This window comes from Vipera ursinii, assembly GCF_947247035.1.
Source record: "Vipera ursinii genome assembly, chromosome: 1".
Lineage (NCBI taxonomy): Eukaryota > Metazoa > Chordata > Lepidosauria > Squamata > Viperidae > Vipera > Vipera ursinii.
Window position 1 is genome coordinate 297,730,437 of NC_139512.1, and position 24,583 is coordinate 297,755,019.

Genomic DNA, 24,583 nt, shown 5'->3' on the forward strand with positions numbered 1-24,583 from the left:
CTTTTATGTACGTAGATTTTAAGGTACTTTATTATTCACTTCATTTATTATTACTTTGAATTACATAGCTGCCCATATCAAATGCATGACTCTGAGCATCTGACAAAAGGCTTATGACCAGTGGTGAGATTCAGCCAGTTCGCACCAGTTTGGCAGAACCGGTAGCTATTTTTTTTATTGCCCAGGCCCAGAATGGACTTCCATAGAGAGAACTGGTTGTTTACATATTTGAATCCCACCACTGCTTATGAATCTGGGCTGTCAGTCCCTCTCTTTTCTATTTGCCTTTTTTTCATGGTACCCTTCCCCATGAAGGTGAAAAATCCATTCCAAATATTGTAAATCTTTATTTTACTTTGGTACTCTTTAGGTTCTTTGGTGGATGACGAATCACTGATCGGTGTTTTGAGAACCACTAAACAAACAGCTACAGAGGTATCTGAAAAACTAGAAGTTGCAGGAGAAACTGAGAAAAAAATTAACACCGCACAAGAGGAATACCGTCCCGCTGCTACACGAGGGAGCATTCTTTATTTTTTGATCACTGAAATGAGCATGGTTAATACTATGTATCAGACTTCCCTAGCCCAGTTTTTAAAACTGTTTGATCAATCCATGGCTAGGTAGGAACACAATCTTATTATACACAGGGATGCTTTTTCTGCATATGCTTCTGTATTTGTTGTGACTTAAGTGAATTTGCTTGCTTTGTTTTGGCACCTTAGATCTGACAAGACTCCTATTCCACAGAAAAGGATTACAAATATTATTGAGTACTTAACATACGAAACTTTCACCTATTCTGTTAGAGGCCTCTATGAAAATCACAAATTCCTTTTTACCTTGCTTTTGACATTGAAAATTGATCTTCAGAGGGGTCAGGTCAAACCAAAGGAATTCCAGGCACTCATTAAAGGTAATCACCTTGAATTCTATATTAATTTTATTTTATATATTTTGCATTTTTCATTCTCATTACAATCTGGTATGAAGATTAAACAGAACAGGCAGCACCTAAAGCCACTAGATTGAATCACAAAAGCTTTGTAGTAATCATAGCCAAAAAAGCTATTCATAAAAGCATATGTGTTCATCATAGAAAAATGCAAACTTTGTATAATATATCACCATAGATACAAAGAGTATGAACTTAGTTTCATTCATTCATTCATATGCAGTAATTATAATGCTATGAAACAAGGAAATTACAACTTTTTCTCACAGAATGAGTATTGAAGTAGAAATTCCAAAAATGCCACTCAGGTTATTGTGAATACATGTGAATGCAGGAATAATTTTTGGAACAGATTGAACAATCTTATCAAAGTGAAGCAAGGTTAAAATTAGATGACATGAATGCTGGATGAGAAGAAGACATGCACGCACAATCACAAGAAGTGATTTGGCAATTTGGACACGTGAGAATGAAAGAGAATGGTAATTGCTTGTTGAGTGTTTCCTTCAAAGCCAGTTTGTATCATGGAATATTGGAAAGACCCCCAGGAATACAGAGATAAGAGCTATATTGTTGCAGGAGGAAACAGGGCTGTTATAGAAAAGGTCCTTGTGTCAAGGGGGGGAAGAACAGATGTGAGAAGGAGATTCAGATTAACTCCTTCCTTAATTATGCCAGGTACAAATTAAGCTAAAGAATAACCTTGTCAGACTTTCAGTATTCTATTATTCTGCCCTACTAGTTATAAAGATCTTTCCAGAAGCCCAAATGGTTCTGGTTTCCTAAGTTTGCCAGCCAAATTCTTCTCAAATGCATAGTTTAAGCATACATCAATTCAAATGGTTTATGGACAGTAAATAATTTAGCCACGTGATTTCTTTCTTTCTTATGAAATATAGGGAAAATTGATGAAGGATACAAAGGTGATGTGAAGTTCTGAATATGGGAGGGACCACTATTTGTTAGCTTCAAAAGTGGATGTTCAGGAAAAAGTGGACATAGGGGGAAAAGAATGTAAAGTAGAACAAAAGGAGAATGAAAGAAAAAGGAGAAAACATAGGTTTAGTATGAAAATGTATTGAGGAAAAAAACTCTCCCTAAAGAATAATGGACAAGTGCTAAGAAAACAAGATGTGGAAGCTGCATGAAACAGAATGGGAAAGATGTCTTACAGATTGCCCTAGAAGAGTTTGGATTTATTCTAGTGGAAACCATTAAAAAGGACACTTAGTAGAACGATGACAAGATTATTGATAAGTATAAATGTGTGCGAGAGAATGGTTGCTACAAAAAATAAGCACGAGAGAAAGATATTGTATGCGTGTATAACAAAAATAGAATTGCAAAGTGTTTAGTCAAAAGAACAAGATTAAAAGAGGCAGAAAAAAAATGCAAAGTGACTCGATGAATGTAAAAATTGTTTCGAAAATGGGTGAACAGAGTTTAAATAAAGACCCTCCCTCAAAGTGAGTGGAATTAAAAATTAAAGTGATTAAATGACTTGGAATGAAATTCCAATAAAGAAGTGAGAGAATGCCGAAAGGAGTATTTGAGATTTTTATGGGATTGATGATGAGACACCAAAGAATGGAATTGGCATGACTGCTATGAATGTTAATATGCAGTGCTGTGAGAATGGTAGTCTGCAGTTTTAGATAGTGTAAATAGAGAAATACTAAATAAGGGCACAGTTTGCCTAAGGAATAACTGTGCACCTTATTTAACTTGTATGAGAAGTTTGCACAGTTTGAAGAATGCTGTAGTTGCCCCTGTAGACAAAAAGAAAGGTAACAAGGAAGGCTGATGGATTGGTTTCTCAGCTGTACCTGGGAAGGTATTTGATAATATTTTGATTGACAGGTTACAAGAGATGACAATGAGCAACATCTGTAGGATGGCTTTATGCCTCGCAGGGACTGCACAGAGCAAGGTTTTGCTCTTCATCAAATCATTGAAAAACATGAGAAACATTGATTTAGAGAAAATGTCTGATCAATGAATTATAATGTGTTTTACATGAATATAAATTTGAAGGTTTAAATGCTGAATTTGATAAGTATATGATGCTAAAGAGTAAAAAATGTGTGGGGATATGGAATGCTTGCAAATGATAAAATGAAGATAGGCAATGTCTTGTTGGTTGCATGCTGGTATAAATAAATATATTAAAATACTTGTGGTATTAAAGATGTGTTGGCTGGCAATGTGAAAGTATATGTACCTATGTGTACAGGTAATAATGTCTGATTACTGGAGAACTTATTTTGCAGCAATGATTAAACTACAAAAAAGAATGGATCTGAAAACTGATATATCAAGAAAACAAAGATAGTTGTATTGAGAGTAAAAAGGAATGATTTAATACATAAATAGTGAAAAAAGTCAAACGAGTATTTGAATCTTGATTACTCAAGGTGGAGAAATATTAAGATGTGTAAATGCTGATAAAAGCTAATGAGTAGCATGCTGTCCATGGTGAGGAATTAATATTAAGGGGAAAAAGGTATTGTATAAGAACTTGATTCTGTCTATTGTATTATATGGAAGTGTGAATTGGGGATGTCAGTAGAAACATCAAAGTAGAATGAGGTATTTCAGAACTGTGTGTAAGAAAACAGGAGAAAATAAGACCAAGACTCAACAGCTGCTGAGTGAGTATGCATTGAATCTGAAAGTGAGTGAGCAGGAACAAAATACATGGAGTTGGTTTAATAAAATAACGACAATGAATGGGGATCAGCTTGCAAAATATACAGTATGGAGAATAACTAGGTCAAGAGGAAGGAAAATCAAAAAAGGTTGGTGATCATTGGAGCTGATGAGTTCTTTGGAAACAGAGAGGTTAAAACGCTTAGAGAATGAGAGTGATTTGGATATAGTGGAAGCAAAGATTTTTTGTTTGTTTTTTTTAACAGAAGTGGGAAATGTGAAGACATATAGTAAATAGTCTTGCTTCAGATGTTGCATTACCAAACTAGGTAACTTCACCAGCACTTGCAGAAACATCTGCAAGAAAACCTCGAAACTTAAACCCAACCATTTAACCCTGAACTATAAATATTTTCTTCTACAAGTCTTGTTTTAAACTGGATTTTGCTAAATTGCTTTTCCTTAACTAATCTTTATTTTCCTTACTATTTTTTAGCATTTTTCTATGGTTTACATAACATTACATATTCTCAGAGAAAATAATCTGTTGGGTATGTACACAGTACATTCCTTGATAGTATAGTGCTTAAGTATCTCCTGTCACACGGGAAGCCAGGGTTCAGTTTCCCAATGAGGAGGCTGACATCATGAGAGCCACTTTGGTCTGGTGGTTAAGACCCTAGGCTAGAAATTGAGAGACTGTGGTTCAAGTTCCACCTTAAGCCATGAAAGCCAGTTGGGTGATTTTGAGTATTACGGAACTAGAACTATTTCTTGCTATTCGTTTGCCTTTCAATGAGAAGTTGATCCAGGAAAAAAAAATCACATCTCAACCTGCTCCAAACTTCTCATTTTGCAAGATACCCACAGCAATAATTTCTTCTCTCTCTTTTTTTCTTCTCTCTCTCTCCCCCCAACCCATCTCACAGGGTTTTTTTTGTGGTGGAAATAGGAGAAGGAAGGTGTGCTGGATATGTTCTCTGCCTTGAGTTATTTGTAAAAAATAATAAAGTCAGGATACAAACAAACAAAACAGAATTAATAATAATCTTACTTTCGCTTTCTAACTGAAGTAGGACAATTGCACACATCCCATGCTAGAACCAATGTGAATTGCAGAACAGAGTTCTATGCAATTTGATCATGAACCTCTTTATTTAGCACAGTCCTGCTGAGTTGGATAGGAGTTCAACTAGCTAAGATGTTTGCTTAGAATTTCACTACTCTGTGCAGTCATAGACATTTTTATTCAGAAGTCCATCCCATCAGGCATAGTGGGCTAGCTGCTGGTGAATGTTCTTTGGATTGCAACATTACTCTGTGTCTCAAATAGAGATAATTGGGGGGAAAAACCCTATGCATGGAACAATGTGATACTTGGGATAAAAATTAATGATTTTTGTTATTGTTCAGACCCATAATACGCATACCATGCATGTATTTCATAATAATCTTAAGGCTTGATACAGTTATTTGTTAGTGTATAGGGGCCATTTTCAGTAACTATTAATGTTTTTTCACCCAGGGGGTGCTGCGCTGGATCTAAAAGCTTGTCCTCCCAAACCGTTCCGCTGGATTCTAGATATGACATGGCTCAATCTGGTAGAACTGAGCAAACTACCACAGTTTTCAGAAATTATGAATCAGGTATGATTATAGCCTCAGTGTTGTTGTTTTTTTTTTACTTCTTTTAGCATTAGCAAATAATCCTATGGTCTTTTGTGACCACTTGTGACATGGCCATTCATGCCAGGGCATTATGTTGTTCTGCAGTTTAAGTGCACATATTTTTTTCCAAGACAGGTGGATGCAGAAATCATGATAAATGCTATCATATTTTCAAATGTGATATGAACTAATCTTTCCTGAATTCAAAGACTTCAATGAAGTGGAGACTTCTTGTCCATTCTTTAAAGGAAAAATAAGATTAACCGTTACCTCTGGTCCTTCATTAGATATCCCGTAATGAGAAAGGATGGAAAAATTGGTTTGATAAAGATGCTCCCGAGGAAGAAACTATTCCGGATGGATATAATGATTCACTAGATACCTGTCGCAAATTATTGCTTATCAGGTCAATATCACAACTAATTTTGCATTACTTTTTTATATGTTCTTAGTTCTTTTTAGGGAGTGCCAATATATTGGCACTGGAAGATGCACATTTTTCTAAAAAGTTATGTTCAAAGCATTGAAATAATTATGAATAGATGATATAACACTAATTTAGGAATTTTTTTTTTGTAGGTCTTGGTGCCCAGATCGCACACTTTCTCAGGCCCGAAAGTATATCGGAGATTCCTTGAGTGAGAAGTATACAGAACCTGTCATCTTAAATTTAGAGAAAACATGGGAAGAAAGTGATAGAAGGACACCTCTCATTTGCTTCTTGTCTATGGGATCTGACCCAACGAACCAAATTGATGCATTGGCTAGAAAACTTAAACTGGGTATAAGTTTATGTTACTACTTTTCAAAACAAGAATTTTAGAAAATTGCTACACTAAATCTGCCTTTGCAGTAACTTTTCAGGTGGATCTCTTAGGAATCCTACCTTTTGTAATAGTTTCTTCCACTAAATAAAGCCCAGCTCCTTAATATGGTGCCTCCAAACATTCGAATCTCTGTGGGCAGCTCCCTCAGTGCCTGCAGGCTCTATATTCTACTTTATTTCGTTTTGCATTCATTTACATATTTTTAATTAAATAAGTAATACAACAGAAAGCTATCGTGCTTTAAAGGTAATGTGGGAATAGCACAAGCAAAGATAAAATAAATATTCAGTAATAATCTAGAACAAAACAATAACCCTACAACTGAGATAAATAAAAGATATCAGGTGTTCTTCAATAATGACTACATCAAATGCATAACTGAAAAAAAATGAATTAATAAAAAAAGCTCATCTTAATCTTTTCAAAATTGATTTGCAATTGCAAAAAATATTTCAATTTATTAGCATTGTATTGTGTTATTTATTGCAGAGAACAGAGCTATATCTATGGGTCAGGGACAAGAAGTTCATGCACGCAAACTAATTCAGATGTCAATGGTACAGGTAACATGCAATGTTCTTTTTAGTTGGGTTTTAATTTTTTCCCCAACAAAAATGTTTTGTATTTGAAAAAAGGCTACAGTCCTTTGCTTACTGATTGTAGAATAACTCTCATTCAACTAAATAGCTCAATAATTATGCCCAGATTTCAAAAATTAAAATTTATTACGTTGGTAATTACCCCGAAAAATGTCATTACTCCCAATTGACAATAGCTGTCCTATTGTGATTTTTATAACTACCACAAGATGGCACTGCTACTTTATTTACATTTGGAATCTACTCTTTTCATCTGTATGCAAATCCATACTTGTTTTTGATAGTGTTAACAAAAAATATTGGAGGATAAAGTATGTATGGTATATGACAGATAAATTTTCATTAGAAAAATCTTCATATAGTGTTATTAATCAATAGCAATATGCTCAGACAAATGGTTTAATCAACTGTTTTGGGAACAGGGTGGCTGGGTGTTACTTCAAAATTGTCATCTAGGTCTAGAATTTATGGAAGAACTTTTGGAAACGATGATGACTGCTGATATTCCCGATGAGACCTTCAGAGTTTGGATAACCACTGAACCACATGATAGATTTCCAATCACTTTGCTGCAGGTTAGTTAAATCTAATGAAAATGGGAGTGTTTATTGATTTAAAAATCAACTAAAATACTACCTTCTTTGGAACTGAAAAAATCTAAACATTTAAGACATTTGAGCTAGTTTGCATTTAGACTGGTCCAAAAAACAAATTGTTTTCTACTCCTTTATGGGGGATGTTATCTGCCAACCAGATGTGTGATACATTCAAAAGCAATTTACACTCAATAGCTCTGAAGTGTCTGGTGCTCTTGGGCTACTCACTCAGTGCAGATCATTGCTATTTTGAACTAGCAACAGAGTAGTTTGTGTATTCATGATAAGAGGTATTAGATAATTAAAGAGACAAACGTGAATATAGGCAACATGGATCAAAACATTCTGATCTGAATCAAAGCTGGGTGTCTAGCCGAAGTTGCTATTCATGGAAAGGGGAGAGGAGGTGATGATTCCTGATTCCCCATTGTTCCTGTGGCCACCCATGTACTTACCAGCGCTGTGTGGCGGCATGTCATCCAACTCTCTAACAAGACTTGTGGGGAAAGGGGACTTCCATGATTAAGTGTTTCCTCTCAATCTATGAATAAGGTCTATATACTCTTTTCAAAACAAAAGTGGCAGGTGGATTATCTTAACAATATTTGTGTGCCATAGCCCTGTACGACAATGCAGAAACATATAAAGTATATGTGCTTTTAATTTTGATCACATTTCCTTCATTCAAATACTCAGTAAGCACAGACACAGTAGCATTTGCAGTAAACTGCAAAAACAGCTAATATTACTTGAAACGCACACCATGATGTCATCATGCAAATGCTGCCATTACATACTATGCCCCAATGCCTGAGGCAGTTGTGTAAGTCACAGCATCTGTGTGATTCCTATCCCAAACATGTCCTCATTTGCTCTTTCTGTGTCCTTGCAGTTGCTATGGTAAACATTCTAACCAGTACATTTAGTTGTATTTGTGGACTTGACAAAACAGCATCATTTTCTAAATGATGTGCTCTGACCTTCATTTTTCAAAACCGTGTGGCATGACTCCTTTGGAATCAGAAATAATAAAGCTTTTTTTCATGTTATGCCAGAGTTCGATAAAATTCACCAATGAACCTCCACAAGGTGTACGAGCTGGTTTGAAGAGAACGTTCTCTGGGATAAATCAAGACTTGCTTGATGTCAGCAATATGCCTATGTGGAAACCTCTTCTTTATACCGTTGCCTTCTTGCACTCTACTGTCCAGGTATTAAAGACAGAGAGCATATTTTGTTCCTAATAGAATCTTTCCATAAGAAATCATCCTGGTAATTCATTGAGGCCTACAAGCTTTATATGCATCATGCCACATGAAGGCCATATCTTGCAAACTCATCCTTCATTTCCAAAAGTGTGGTGACAGTTTAAAAATTTTATTGTATATAGCTGTACTGGTAGCCCTGTTATTTCCCTGTTCCTCATTTATATTTTAACCAAGCACAACACTTAAATAATATTGTAATATTAATAGTATTATTTCTTGTATCTTTTGTAGAAAAAATATAAAATAAAAAGATTAAAACCCTTTGCTTATTGTATGAATAGAATTTGGGAAGATATGCCATGTTCACTTGTCATAGTACACTGAATTTTGGATTATTTGCACTTGTATATACATATATTATGCTGCATAAGCTTTTCACAGAAAGAAAACGTCCATCTATACAATAAATAGTTTGCTATATTAATGTGAATATCAGTAATGGAATTTGCATTTTTTTTAAAAAAAAAGATTGTGCTGGTCATGAAAAAAATCAAAAATCTCGTATCAGAGCTATATACTGAGAAAGATTAATAATGATATTGCTCTAACATGGACATTGGACGTTGCTAAACAAATTATTATTAATGAAAAAGCAAAATATGTATACATTCATAAATCTAAATAAATTCCTATTTGTTATATATTTTCTATAATAAGGAAAGGCGAAAATTTGGTCCTTTGGGCTGGAATATTCCCTATGAATTCAATTCTGCTGACTTCACAGCCAGTGTTCAATTTATACAGAATCATTTGGATGAATGTGACATTAAGAAAGTAAGTATCTGTAAATTTGTACTTAGAAGTGCTGCCAAATAGTTATGTATCTTGAATGGGATAAAAATTTCACAGGCTTCTGAGGCTCACTAGAGATACAACTTTGTTACTGATATAGATGAAAATTCAGACAGAAGAGTCATTTTGGGTTTACCACTTCACTTCTCAGCTCCCTGTGTCTCAAATGACTACTTTATGTGACAAGAATTGTTTGTTTTTTTTTGCAGAAAAAAAAATCTCCTGGCGGTATCAGGAGCTGGGATCAGGGAGGAGTGTATGGAATGGAGTTTAATTAAAAGTTGGCAGAACTGGCTTAGCTAATTACTTAGCAGATCCAATGCAATGCAAGTCAAAAGCCACTCATCCATTTCTATCAGTACTCATCTTCTGCTACCTTACATTGTATTGTAAAAATATCTTAATTTGAACATTTCATAAGCAGAACCACAGTCCTTCAGTATGAGCAAAATTTTTACATGTCAAAATCGCTTGTGTATTTATTTTCAGAATTTTCTCCATTTTTACAAAATAAAAACATGCATACATGCTTTTTAAAATATAGCATACTGTTTAATTATGAGGAGAAATGTGCTTTGAATTGCAGGACTACTTCCCAGCCAAAGGGCAGTACTTCCACACTGCACAAGTAAATTAGACAGGGGGATAAAGTTTCAGAAGTATGTTTATGCCCCTCAGAATCAAAATGCACACTTTGGGCAATAGGGGGGAAGGGCATTAAAAGAATGCAGAATTACAGATGAAGGAAAGATTATCTCTGATAATGTTGCATAAGAAAATGAAACATTCCTTGGCTGCATATTGTTGAAAGAAAAATCTTCATCAGGGTCCAATCCAAGCTGGGAATAAACAAAATGGAGGCTTATTTATTGAGTTGCAGAACCAGACACAAATATGGCTGTGAGGCAGCTGACCACATGGAGCTGGGAATAGTGGGTTTTTATACCTTCTTGGGCTTTTGTGTTTGGACTTGTTCCTGTGGCATGAACTTTGACCTGAGGTTCAGTGTGCCTTTTTGGTATTCTGATGGTGATGGGTTAATCCTATTATGTCCTAAAGGTCATGTCCTGCTTCCCTGGGACTGTGGCTGATGGTTATGTCCTGTGTTCAATTTTTTGGGTGAGAGGGGTTACTGGTTCTAATTCTATCACTCTGCTATTGTTAGCTATCAGTTTTGCTGCAAGTTATTTCAAAATATTTTGTCTTGAATGGGCTTCTGCCTGCTAGCATTTGCTCATGAATGGGACCTCAGTCTTTCTGAATGGGATTATCAAATCTGCATTTCTACAGAGCTGGCCTGGTTAGTTTCTGCTTGAGGCTATTAAGAAAAACTGGGCCTGCTTTTCTGCCTTTAAGATCCTTTGGGGAAATATAATATTCTGCCTTTTAATATTCCCCAATATATTTCCTTCTCTGGAGGGGGGCTTCCCACAGTATAGTAATATAAATTCAAATGCACACATCACTTTCTTCTGAAGCTGAGTCTTTTCTCAGAAGAGTGTATCAATCCAGAGTGTGTAAGAGGCCTTCTATCCTCCCACACTGCCTTGCTAAGAGCGAAGAGATTGCAACAAGCTGGTAATCTTATACAGAATGGTTTTAGTCAAGGCTATGGTCTTCCCAGTTGCAATGTATGGCAGTGAAAGCTGGACCATAAGAAAGGCTGAGCGCCAAAGAATTGAAGCCTTTGAACTGTGGTGCTGGAGAAGACTCCTGCGAGTTCCTTGGACTGCAAGGCGATCAAACCGGTCAGTCCTAGAGGAGATCAACCCTGACTGCTCTTTAGAAGGCCAGATCCTGAAGCTAAAACTCAAATACTTTGGCCACCTAATGAGAAGGAAGGACTCACTGGAGAAGAGCCTAATGCTGTGAAAGATTGAGGGCAATAGAAGAAGGGGACGACAGAGAATGAGGTGGCTGGATGGAGTCATTGAAGCAGTAGGCGTGAGCTTAAATGGACTCCAGAAGATGGTAGAGGACAGGAAGGCCTGGAGGAACGTTGTCCATAGGGTCGCGATGGGTCGGACACGACTTCGCAACTAACAACAACAACAAGTACTGTAATCTGCACAATATTATTGTTATTAGGATTCAAATGCACTTACTTGCACAACTAGAGCTAACTTAAGAGCTCAGTTTGTTTACTTTTGCTGGCATTACTATACAACAACATTTTGGTTCACAAAGCTCATACGTGCTTTTAGTTTTCCTAGATTGTATAACAAGAAATGCCTTGCCAAATAATGAAAACTGAAGCCAAAGTAGCAATACACGATGCAGTACACCACTGTCTTTTGTATGAATACAGTATCTGCACAAGATGGATCATACATTAAACAATTGCTTAAAGAACAAGGAAACCCCATTTATATTTTAGACAGCTATTTAGCATTTCCACAATACATTTATAATACATGCAATTAATACTGTGATATATACCAAAGCAAATTGGCAAAAGATTTTTTGTTAACCATTTTCAGCTCTCTGGATTGATGAAAATGTGGGTGATATATCAAGAGGAAAAGAACAGTTGGTGAAAATCCAAGCCTCGCACTTTGATAAAATCCATGATCCCTGCATATAAACAGAGTGCAAACTTATGCAAAAGAGAGGTTTGCGACAAAAGAGTATGACTAAAAACTTGATTTCTGAGACATATTTTTGTTTTCCATTTTCCACATTTTCCATAGGGAATATCTTGGAGCACAGTCCGATACATGATTGGTGAAGTACAGTATGGAGGCAGAGTCACTGATGATTATGATAAACGTCTTCTTAACTGCTTTGCAAGGGTAAGAAAATAAGACAAAACAGTTTTTAATCAAATAAAATTAAAGAATGGTTTTAAAATATACTTTCAATACATTAAGACAGTCACTGTAAGAAATACATCTTCTGGAAACAGGGTTTTGCTGGACATCTGACAGAACTAGTGTCATACAAGAACCTATGCCGACCTTTGTTTCCTCCTGGCCCTGTTCTCTTCCTCCGTTCACGCTAATGCTGGTTCATCTGCTCTCTATATACAACTGGAAAATTTTCTTTATTTCGCCTTCTCCTTGAAGGAAGTTTGGGCCAATGCCAAATGAGTGGGCAATGGAAACAAGAAGAAAGTGGATCCTTTAGGTTACCTTGCCTAAAAGTTTCCTAAAACTTGGAACCACAGTTGCTAGAAAATTAAAGCTTATTAATTTTGGATGCTGTTTTCCCCTTAGGATCAATACACTATTAGGTCCTTGTAGCTGGATTGAAGAATATGTCTCATTCATAGTTTTTTGTTTTAAGAGGAAAATTCCCAAATCCTTAATGAGTCAACTAACAGTCTTGATGTACACCTATAGTTTGGCTTTAATGAGTAGCCGATTTCTTTTTTTCTACTTGAATCATATACCTAACTATTAACTTTTCACCATTAATTTGTATAGGTCTGGTTCAGTGAGAAGATGTTTGAAAACACTTTCTGTTTTTATACTGGATATAAAATCCCAGTTTGCAAAACACTTGAGCAATATCAAGACTACATTTCAACTCTTCCCGCCATGGATAGTCCTGAAGTCTTTGGTCTCCACCCTAATGCAGACATAACGTAAGTGGATCTAACAAGTTGTTATTCAAGTTTTTTAAAAATAATTTTAGTAACAAAGGACATTTTACTGGGAATTTCAAGAGTCTGAATAAATGCAAAATTTAAGGAAGCTTTCCTTGACTTCCTAAAGTTTAAAGATTCAAGCTGATGCACATATATCTGGACTGAGCTCTGTTGAAATCACATGCACAAGATTGTGCTGTAAAGTATAGCTACTGAAAAGTATAATCAGTGTGATTGTGCTATAAACATAAAGCATTTCTCAAATGTTTCAGGCATACAATTCAACAGCACCTTTATCCCACCTTAATATATTAAGTGATTTGATTGACACTTCTCCAAACAGAACATAGATTAAACAAATTGGAAGAAAAGTAATAATTTTCAGTTTCTCAGGAAGTGCTTCTCATTTAAAAATAAATTTTCACCCTCATCTGTTAAGCAGTTTCAAATAGAAATAAAATGCAAAAATATGTCAGTATGTGTTTCATTGATTATAAAACGGCCTTTGATTGTGGGCAATGAGATGTTCTGGAATTCCCATTTTTTCTGACCCCTTTCCACAGCTTGATGTGATCAACCACAATCAAAGGCCGTTTTATAATCAATGAAACACATACTGACATATTTTTGGTATTTGACTTTCTCAATTATCCAGGGTGTGTCAGAAATAGTGTCTTTTAATAATAATTCCTTGGTCTTTTCTAAAACCAACTTATATATGGCATCTCCCAGAAAGAAGAGAAAAGGCATAAAGAAAAAAAACCCTATGACATAACAGTTGCATCACCACTGTACCACCTGAGGGTCTATTTTAAGCAAAAGGAAAGACTTAGCGACCTATCCTTCAAGGCTCCTGCCTCGAGCAGAGGATTGAACCAGAAAACCTCTGGAGTCCCTTCTAGCCCTACGACTCTATGTTCTATGCTGCTCCAAAGGCAGCATATCCCAAGGTATAGGGACGACTACCAAGAAAGCCTGACATTTTATCCCAAACCATAGCTCTCCCAAGAGAGGCAGTTTCTCAACAGGGGACCAGACTGGATATCAAAGCATACTTAGAAAAACAATTCCTGATATACTGCATAAGGTTTTATGGGTAATACCCAACCCTTTGAACTTGGTACAGAATACTACCGGTATTGCAGCAACCTAAACAATAGGTAGAATTCTACAACAGTGTTTTTCTCCAGTTAGTAGCATTGCCACCACCTTCTGTATCAGCTGCAGTTTCTGATATATCTTCAGACATAATCCCATATAAATTGCAACAGTCCAAAGGTGTGGTAATCAGAACATGAGCATTTTGGGAAGGGTTGGATTGTAATTGACAGTCATTGATAATGTCCCTTCATTTTATTTATTTATTTAAAACCTTTATATAGCTGCCCATATTGAACCGAACCCAGGGGTGGCTTGCAACTAAAAAAACCAACAATATTTATCTATAATAAAAACATTAAAACCAAAACACCTGGAACTACAGCTAAACTTTCCCATGCAGTGCACAAGTTCTTGCCCTATCCTAGCATTTTGGGGGAAAGCCAATTCTTAAGTGTTTAAGGTTAAAAGTGTGGGGGCCTACAAAACCTCAGAGAAATGGTGATCCATAGGAAAGAGGCTGCCAGGGAAATGGCACATATCCTAAATCCTAAGGGAAGGCCTTAGGAACATGCCTACCCTTTCAAATCTGGTAGGGCAGGCAGATGTCCTTGGGGAAAGGCAGTCCCACAAGTAACTTGGTCCCGTGCCATGCAAGGCTTTCAAGGTAATAACTAGCAACTTGAATTTTGCCCAGAAGGAAATTGGGAACACGTGCAGCTCGCTCACAGATAATCTGTTTCTTTAAGCATTCTCTATAGCTAATTCCACATCAGTTTCTCAACAACCTCATTTGGAATGCTAGGAAACTCTTCATGCAGCAGCTTTTTAAAAAAGTAGTTTGCTGTATGAATTGAGAATTCCATCCACTATGCATATTTAAAGAACAATATACTGAAGGAAGTAAATGACATTTCTAGTTTGAGACACTAGCATCTAATCATTTGGGGAATCTACAGAAGCTTTAGATTTTTCTCCACAGGTCCTTCCTTTACTTCAAATTTTCTGCTTTAAAATTTAAAAAACTGAAAACCCATTTGGAGCAGTAATATCTCCCTGTGCTTTAAAAATATTTTCAAAGCAATGCTGAATTTATGTACAGAGCACATGTTTACTACCTGTAGATCTTGAAGACAACCTGGTCAAGAATAACAAATTGTTCTCAAAAACTCCAAAGCACTTCAGGGCCTCACAAACTCAAACCTCAAACCCGAAAGTTTTCCAAGTTCCTCCCCTCCTTTTCAGAAAAGAGAATGAGGAGATGGTAAGGGAAAAGATACAAGACAGAAGCTTGCTGAGATAGATCAACAAAGTGCTTAGTGTTATACATGAACACAGCTGTGGTTTTTAAACTAATAATCAAAATTGTGCTTCATATTATGAGCTGTTAGTTGGCCTTGCCTGTTTTAAGCACTCAGAAATATACAAAAGCCATTTTCTGGTTACATTCAAATGTCATGGCCAATCATAGTTTGATGATCTTCAGTTTAATGAATTTGTTATCTCGCCCCTCCCCCCATGCCAGAAATAGCAGGAATCGATTGAATTGTCTCTGTTTTTTTATTGTGGGTTATTTATAGCAAAACTATTTGACACATGTTCTGACTTTATTGCATATCATTTAATATTCCTTTCAGTTACCAGAGTAACACAGCAGCTGATGTCTTGAACACTATTACCAATATTCAACCAAAAGAAAGTGGAGGTGGAGTAGGAGAAACTCGAGAAGCTATTGTGTATAGACTAGCTGAAGATATGCTGGAGAAACTGCCCCCTGATTATATACCCCATGAGGTAATTGTTCTACAGCACATATAAGCATGAAAATACTGATCCATAGTGGTAAATTTCTTGTATTGTTTAAGAGTGCTGAAAGGAAATACTCTTCTCAACCCTTCATGTGTCAGTTTCACACAGGCTATTGGGCAATTCTTTTTTCTAGTCAAGATCCACACTTGCCCCTGAGGACCATAGAATTATCACGGTTGTGTGATGCTATAGACTTAAAATTTGGGGGAGGTTGTGTGTTTTTATGGTAACATTCAATATATTTTACAGAAGTGTGTATGTATGTATGTATATGTGTGTGTATCAGAAGTGGGGATGGGTTCTGGATATTTTCCAAATAGCTCTGTTGGACTGTATGGAGCAGCTATTTCAATTTTGCCAGAGGATCATATAAATAATACAGCAATTATTAAAACTATATTTTGTTGGCAAACTTCCTGGCAAAATGCAAAATGATGTCTTTGGACAAAATGAAATGTTGCATTCCAACAAAAGAACCTCATCGTAATTTGTTTTTTATGTATTTATTAATTGATTGATCCAATTTATATGCCCACCCTTCTTGGCAAATGACTCTGAGCAGCAAACAAAATTGAAATACCATAATTGTGGAGCATGAAATTGGGGCTATAATGCCTTGGGCTGTTTTCTAGTAGTCTCAGACCCTGAACTGTATGGCTTGCAATAATTTAATGATCTGTTGTGATTCAGGGTCAGCCTGTGGGTTCGGCAGTTGGGTCGGACGATTCAGAGGAGAAAGAGGGGGGTGTTGGAGAGCTTGCTGAGAATAATATTGAGGCTCCACAGAGCCCTCAGCCAGGCCCCTCCCACCTGGTCACGACACAGACCCAGCTGTGTGAGCCTGACAGCGTGGATGAAGATGACCCACAGCTGGCCCTGTTCAAGGACACCCTACGCAGGAGGCAGTCAATCAGGAGTAAACAGAGGAAGGCAATGGGGCACCTCGGAAGGAGGTAGAGAGAAGCCACGCCCTGAACTGTATAAAAGGGGAATGCGTAGGAGGGCTGGTTTGCTGAAGGCAACTGCTTGAATAGCTCCTGTTTCATGGTTCGTGTCTTGTTCTGTTTGCTTTTGTGTCCATAAATTTGGCAGGCTTAGTTCCAGCCTCTTGCCTTCTTGTAAAAGGGGTTGTCCCTGCCTTTTCTGCAGGGCCGGTAGCAGGCTGGTACAGAACATGATCACTGTATTTGACTCACCTTGGATCATATATTTATTCTTCTGAGGGATTTCCATAGGACAGGCATTGCTTACCCCAGCAAATGGCATTCACTATGAATCCAATAGGTTGGTACAGTATGATTTGGCTTAGCCAGGTATAACTAAAAGAGGCCAACCCTTTTCTTTTTGCTTGGTTGAAAGAAAAGTATCTACTAATATTTTAAGCAGGAGTTGAAATGATCACTCTGGTCCCAGGCCTCTGGGTTTTGAACACTTTGAACAGGCTCAGTTTGAACCAGAAATGATTCAGGGTCATTTCTGAGCTCTGCAACATTACCATTGGAACATTACCTTGTTTTTAAATATGCTATCGGCATTGCTTGGTTGAAAGCCTGACATTAAATATGCATTTTCAAAGCTCTTAGTATCTTAATTCCAAGGGGCTTGTCTTATTAAAAAGTCTACAGCTGGTGATTCTCACTACTCATTATTTATATCTCTTCGAATAATTCTTGGGTTAAAAAGAGCTAAAATCACTTTCCTAGGGCTGCACCAAATGTTAATGAAGAAGAGAGAAAAGGGACAGCTTTGAGGGCAAATAATTTTAAAACCTATCCCTGCTTCTTTTGTTTCTCGTTGACTGGTGTCTGTTCAAAGCTGCTTCTTTTCTTAATATGTGTTTTTGAAAACACTTTAAAAAAAGGAATGTCTTGCTGAGGGGATCCTGTCTTTTCCACCTCCGGCCACTGAAAAAGATGTTATTACATGATAATATCAGGAAATAATATTAGAATAAAGTTCTATTTCAGAATGAATGAATGAATGAATGAATGAATGATGAAATGCTTTGTCCTGCTTTTTAACCCTCTGCTTCCAATACACCTGAATAGGACTTTTATTTGTTAGAGAATGGTTTCCTGACATGCACCCATCCTGCTTTAGCCAGACTCTAAATCTGCTATTAGAAGAAATTCTCAGGTGCTGCATAAGGAGAAAATGAGTCCCTTTGTGATGTTAAAATCTGAATTTCATTGTATATGTATCTAATTACTCTACCTGAAGGAAAAATTATTAGCTAATCATTTACCAATGAGAATGTTTCCCTTGATTCCATATTTCACATCAAAAGGTCATGTGCATCCCTAGATTATAATAAATGCAAGCAACTGGGTATATTAATGAATAATTTTCATATTTATATCAAGACGCTGCAAATATTGGCGCATCTGTGCTGCCTTTTAAAACTCCAATGAGGAGCTCAAGAGCAATGAGAAAAGATGCTATAAAGATTCACCCAGAAGAGATATGAAAGAATAAGACAAATATTAAAGTTGTAATTTCTCCTCTTGCTTAAAGAAAAACATAAAAGTTTTATTAAATGTAGTACATATTTACTGTTGTTAGTTACCATACTTATTTCTCAAAATTTAATGGCTACTTGCATTGTCTGCAACAATAGCTTACAAATCTTAAATAAATATAAGAATACAATAATTGCATTGCCTTCCACTAACTGAATGGTCATTTCCATTATATATCTGAGCTTAGATGATCATAATGTCTACTGATTTAAGGCACACTCTACTGAGGGCAGCTCACAGACTTCTGCATTAGAATTCATGGTGGCTGCATAGAATTTCTTCATGAAATTCGTTAACTATTTGAACACATGCAGGAATACTAGTGTTCTACAGATACACTTGGTTTTGTAGTAGCATTATAATGCTTCTTTCTCTTAAAAAAAGCATGATCTCTGAGCTTGGTTCTTTTCTTGCAGATGTTTCATTACTCAAACTAGGTAACATCAGTGCACCTCATTTCAACCCTGAACTACAAATATTCTTCTGTGTTGATAAAGCATGATCAATTTCTGGATTGAACTCTTAATTTGCTTTCCATAATCTGCTGTCTTTATTCTCACATATTCACATGATTTCCTACAAATGTTTTCAAACAAACATTCAAAGTTCATTTAGTCCAGCCCTACTGTAAGAGTGAGGTTGCACTTCAAACTGGTGTACCATCAAAGAGCAAAATATGTTCATTATCAAGGTATCAGGATTATTATCAATGGGATTTATTGTCATTTGTGATATTCTGCCTCTAGCACCAAATGAGAACTATAATAGACATGGCTGGGAAGAGGAGCAGGAAACTGCTGTTTACAGTGCCAATGCACATGAACATATAGGCAGGTCCTATATAGTATTGTAAACAGGAAGACTGTTGCTTGAATATTCTTTATTTAGGATAAAGCTATTCTAAATGCTTTATTACTGACTTGTTTTCTTTCAATTACTTTTATTTAGGTAAAAGCTCGTTTAATTAAAATGGGCCACCTTAATTCTATGAACATTTTTCTTCGCCAAGAAATAGACCGAATGCAGAAAGTTATCAAAATAGTCCGAAACAGCCTCCTTGACCTTAAACTAGCCATAGAAGGAACTATTATTATGAGTGAGGTAACTAAGTACAGTATTATATATATATATATATATAATTATGCATTCTGAAATAAAGCCTTTTCCTATTCAAATATATCATTACATGTTTAATCTTTTACTTCTCTAGAACTTAAGAGACGCTCTTGATAACATGTATGATGCTCGAATTCCTCAGCTCTGGAAGCGTGTATCATGGGATTCTTCTACCCTGGGTTTCTGGTTTACTGAACTTTTAGAGAGAAATGCCCAGTTCCGTGTTTGGATCTTTGAAGGAAGACCACATGTATTTTGGATGACTGGATTTTTTAATCCTCAGGGTAAATATCATTTATTATGCATAAAATAAACAATACATTCTGTTACAAGAGTGGAGCCTTATTAGTCTATTAAAAAGGATAACTTTTCCATTTCATTTGATTTATTCTATCACATCCATATAAGAGTAGAGGCAGGAATTCAATATATATAAAGAACTTTTTTCAATTGCATAGTTAAAAATTATAAATTACTGTTCAGGATTTCTGTTAGATTCATGTGAAAGTCACATTTCTCTTTATCTGACTATTTAAACAAACCAGTGAATAGAGCATCATTTAAGCCATACATATTAAATATATACAGTTCTTTCTAAAACTGTTAACATGCACAAGCTTGTTTCATATAAATGAAAGTCAATATGCATGCACTATCAAGGATCCCCCCCCATTTTTATGTAGAATTTTATTACAACTTGAAATTACTAAACAAACAAAATTCTGCATTTCATAAAGTGATTTAAAAGTACAATGTTCTTTTAAGGATTGCCTTTGAAATTCTTATCCTAGTCTTGATTAGAGGATTATCTACCCCTCATTGGTACCTATCTTTTATTCACAAAAGACATTTACAGATTTTTTTGAAAAAGCAAAAGAGGAAGATAAATAATTGCAAGAGAATACAAGCCAGAAGACCGGTCAGTCCTAGAGGAGATCAACCCTGACTGCTCTTTAGAAGGCCAGATCCTGAAGCTAAAACTCAAATACTTTGGCCACCTAATGAGAAGGAAGGACTCACTGGAGAAGAGCCTAATGCTGTGAAAGATTGAGGGCAACAGAAGAAGGGGACGACAGAGAATGAGGTGGCTGGATGGAGTCACTGAAGCAGTAGGCATGAGCTTAAATGGACTCCAGAAGATGGTAGAGGACAGGAAGGCCTGGAGGAACATTGTCCATAGGGTCGCGATGGGTTGGACACGACTTCGCAGCTAACAACAACAACAAGCCAGAAGCTATTTGGTATCATCAATAGTTCGAGGACTCTTGTGATGAATTATGTTGTATTTTTCTTATTTTTCTTGTTCTTATTCACCCACATTTTGTGTTAGGTAATTTTGGCTGAATATTTTAGTGTTTTTTTATGTGAACATTTTAGCCATAGAACACTACAGTATAAAAATGTATACAAGGTTGTGTTAAACCTGTCTTATTCTTTGGTCCGTTTTACAGGCTTTCTAACAGCTATGAGACAAGAGGTTACAAGAGCGCATAAAGGCTGGGCTTTGGATACAGTGACCATCCATAATGAAGTACTGAAACAGATCAAAGAAGAAATTACTGCCGCCCCTCCTGTAAGTATATTGTGGATGCATCCTTTTTTGCATTAATTTCCAAACTACGTCTATGTTCTGATCATTCTAATTGGATTTTTTTTTAAAAAAAAAGTTTGGTTTGTATTTGCTTTAGATTTTTCAACGATGAAATGAACTATAAAAGAAAGAAAGCACATGTGTTTTTCACTTGTGTAGCCCTAACATACTCCTTTCCTATCTTCCCACCACCAAAGTAGCAAAGATAGAGGAGGGAGTTAGAGGAGGAAGACATCCTTGTAACAAAAACCTCCCCAAATTGATTTGCTTCTGTCATCTTGAGGTGGGGGGGGGAGGGGGACGACTGCAGGAAATATAGGGTTCTACAAAGGATTTTTCTTACTGCATTCTGTTCCTGCATTTTTCCTGACTCCATAATATTGTTTTTTTGTTAAAGTACATCAGATATGGATATAAGTAGAGATGTAGAAGTAAATAGATTTACATTTATATAGCCACACTAAGAAAAATAGATATTAGGGAATTAGAGAATTTACAGGCTGAGCCCATGCCCAGAGAGAAAGGTGGAAAGAGCATAAAACAGCAAACTGCTTTTAATCTCACAGCCCAAAAAGTATTTCAATTCTTTTCAGTAAGCACAAATATGTGAACATTGTTCATTATCATTCAGAAGCATTATAGATTGTTTTATTTTCTCAAATTTTGCTAGTATTTTTCCCCTTTTTCAAGTTTTGCTAATTATATTATATTTTTATACCAGACAGGTTAAATCAGTCAAGTTATGTTATAAAGAGTAAAAGCTGATAATTTTCTAACATAATAAATATTCATTTTTTTACACAGGAAGGGGTTTATATCTATGGATTATACTTGGATGGAGCTGGATGGGATAGACGTAATAGTAAGCTGACTGAATCTACAGCAAAGATTCTTTTCACTTTACTTCCTGTTGTACATATATTTGCAATTAACACAACAGGCCCAAGAGATCCTAAACTCTATGTTTGTCCCATTTATAAGAAGCCAAGAAGAACAGATTTGACCTATATCACTGCAATCTACTTAAGAACAACTGTATCTCCTGATCATTGGATACTGAGAGGAGTAGCTCTTCTATGTGACATAAAATAAATTGTAGTCCTTGGACTACAACAGAAACATGCAATGTTCTTCTGAACACTAGGGCACACAAATTAATTTGTCTTGAAAATTAGATACTCTGTTCCCTCTTTCTAGCAATTCTTATATAGTTATGTTTTGTTTTCTAGCTATATTAAATCTTATTGTCAAAATGTAAATTCAGTCTTAGTTTTGGTCTTTTTCTCCTTTCCATGATAATTGTACTTTATAACTAAAAGTATTATAGTATTTGAATTCAATGGGACAGGTTTTTGGAATTTTTGTATGAACTAGGTTTTTAAAAATGTATTTGTTAGAACCCAAGTTTTAACTGGTTTGTGAATCAACTGCCTGTCGGAAGCTATAGAAAAGCATATTCCATTTTTGAAGATACTGTGCAGAAAATATTTGTAAAAATGTGTGTGGGCAGTTTTCAAAAAGGCATTGCAAGCAGCAGCTCAGTTACAACATTCTTTTAAGCAAGCTTAGCTGGATTGAAAGCTAAGAAATTAAGCAGGGGGGGAGGCATTTCTTTACATGAGATGTAACATACGGCCTTTATAAGCATAATGACAAAGGCTACTATCAGAACAAATTTTACTACAGAGAATACTTTAATTTTTAAACTAACGTGTCTTCACAGGAGGGGAAACAGCACTTCCAGACTTACCTCTGAGGGCAAAATCTTCACAATGACCAGCATGTCATTGTACTAACATTAGACATTGACCCTGAACTTTCTCAGATACTGGGTGGCCAGTTCATAGTTGCATACAGACATCTATGGAACCTGGAGCAGACTTTTATAAGGGAGCAAGAATAAACAAAATTACAATTATGGTAACCCTGAAACAAGCCCAGTTGTCTATGTTGCTCTACACTATGTACCAAGACAGACACTAAGAAGAATATAAATTTCATTAGAGGGACCTTCACATATTTTCTTCTAATGTGATTTATGCCTTCATCTGCTGATGAACCGCCTTCTGGATAGGAGGAGCTTTGTGCAAAATAATTAAGGAATACAAGTCTGACATCAAGGCATAAGAACAAAGTAATAGCAGAGCATTTCGATCTCTTAGGACATTTTGTGGCAGACTTCAAAATGGCTGTTATTTTAAGCGGTGGGGGTGGGAGAGTTAAAAAGGGGCCCTGAATGAGAGATTCCTGCATTCACATACATAGAAAAGTTTCTGGCAATCTCAGAAGGTCCCAACCAACAATATGGGTTTTATAACACAATTACAATTGTTAATTGATAAAATACTGGTAAGCTGTTTTACATTTAACTTCTATCTGCATAACCTGTTTTCTCCTCCCTTACCTCCTGCTCCATTTAATTTCAATTTAAAACATACAACCATCTAGCCTCTCTGTTATGCATCTGCTGAAGTAAAATACAGTTCCTGAAATACAACAGGCTAGCATAAGGAATGCAGACCACTTTCCATATCATTGGCTGTTAGCTAAGAATGTTTTTTATTTCAATGGTTTATGAAAAAAATGTGTTTTCTTGGGGATTATCTATACTTGATCTATTTTGAATGCTCCAAATTAAGCTGTGCAGAAAGATAACTCAGCTCTGTTATTCAGTGCCTCACAATCATAATTAAATTAGCTGGTAATTTTATAGTCATTCCTGTTTAAATCTCGGCAAGCTACTTTTGTATATATTCCATCAGTTATTTCCAGCTATCAAAATTTTGAACCTAAATGTAATGACCTGCTTTAAGGGGCTGAATAGGATATGTTCTTTTATTTGATCAGAATTTGTATCAAATATTTAGGGCATGATTACCAATAATCACCAGATACTGGAGAAATACTTCACAGCCTGAACCTTAATAATTTATTTCCAGTTTCTTACCAAACTACTTGGTATGGTACAATGCTTTTGCAATACCTGTCTTAAACCATCTTTCTATCAATTAATCATAGACACGGCGTGGGTGGTTTATTGCTATAGTAAATCAAAAGTATTGACATATCACAAATTTGCAAGTGGGGACTTATTTCCCTTGCTGATTATTCATTAAAAAACATTTCTCATTTCAGTCTAAAGGATTCTATTAGAAAAGAAAAATTTGGGGTCAATGAAGCTGATTCATTCAATCCTTCTTCAACTATTCTTTGAAACTGTAATTCTTCCTAAAAATTAAAATAATTCTAAAAAGGAATTGAACTCAGATAGCCAATGATATATTCAGCAAGTCAATACCCCTCAACCTGGTAACCTGTAAACATGCTGGAATCCAGGTTACCCGATTCCCACCGAGCATGGCTAATGGTGATATCAGCTGGCGATCTTGGGAATTGAACATCCAACACACATGAAGGATCCTGGTGAAAAAAGAGGGTTTAAAGTTGCATTTTACCCCATATCCTTGGGAATCTTGATATGGCACGGGTGTCAAACTCACCACATCA

General features: G+C 36.0%; 1 protein-coding gene across 1 annotated transcript in view; it reads left to right on the top strand.

Annotated features, from left to right (window-relative positions):
• DNAH8 (dynein axonemal heavy chain 8) overlaps positions 1 to 22,267 on the top strand; it is a 134,675-nt gene extending 112,408 nt beyond the window's left edge. Inside the window, exons 74-89 of the mRNA XM_083349336.1 lie at positions 371 to 623; positions 726 to 916; positions 5,130 to 5,251; positions 5,560 to 5,678; positions 5,852 to 6,054; positions 6,589 to 6,662; positions 7,121 to 7,273; positions 8,350 to 8,505; positions 9,220 to 9,336; positions 12,045 to 12,146; positions 12,780 to 12,940; positions 15,679 to 15,835; positions 19,318 to 19,470; positions 19,580 to 19,769; positions 20,937 to 21,058; positions 21,881 to 22,267. Coding sequence (XP_083205462.1) covers positions 371 to 623; positions 726 to 916; positions 5,130 to 5,251; positions 5,560 to 5,678; positions 5,852 to 6,054; positions 6,589 to 6,662; positions 7,121 to 7,273; positions 8,350 to 8,505; positions 9,220 to 9,336; positions 12,045 to 12,146; positions 12,780 to 12,940; positions 15,679 to 15,835; positions 19,318 to 19,470; positions 19,580 to 19,769; positions 20,937 to 21,058; positions 21,881 to 22,168 — 2,561 coding nt within the window. The 3' untranslated portion in view covers positions 22,169 to 22,267. The remainder of the gene's footprint in view (positions 1 to 370; positions 624 to 725; positions 917 to 5,129; positions 5,252 to 5,559; positions 5,679 to 5,851; positions 6,055 to 6,588; positions 6,663 to 7,120; positions 7,274 to 8,349; positions 8,506 to 9,219; positions 9,337 to 12,044; positions 12,147 to 12,779; positions 12,941 to 15,678; positions 15,836 to 19,317; positions 19,471 to 19,579; positions 19,770 to 20,936; positions 21,059 to 21,880) is intronic.
• The last annotated feature ends 2,316 nt before the right edge of the window (positions 22,268 to 24,583 follow it).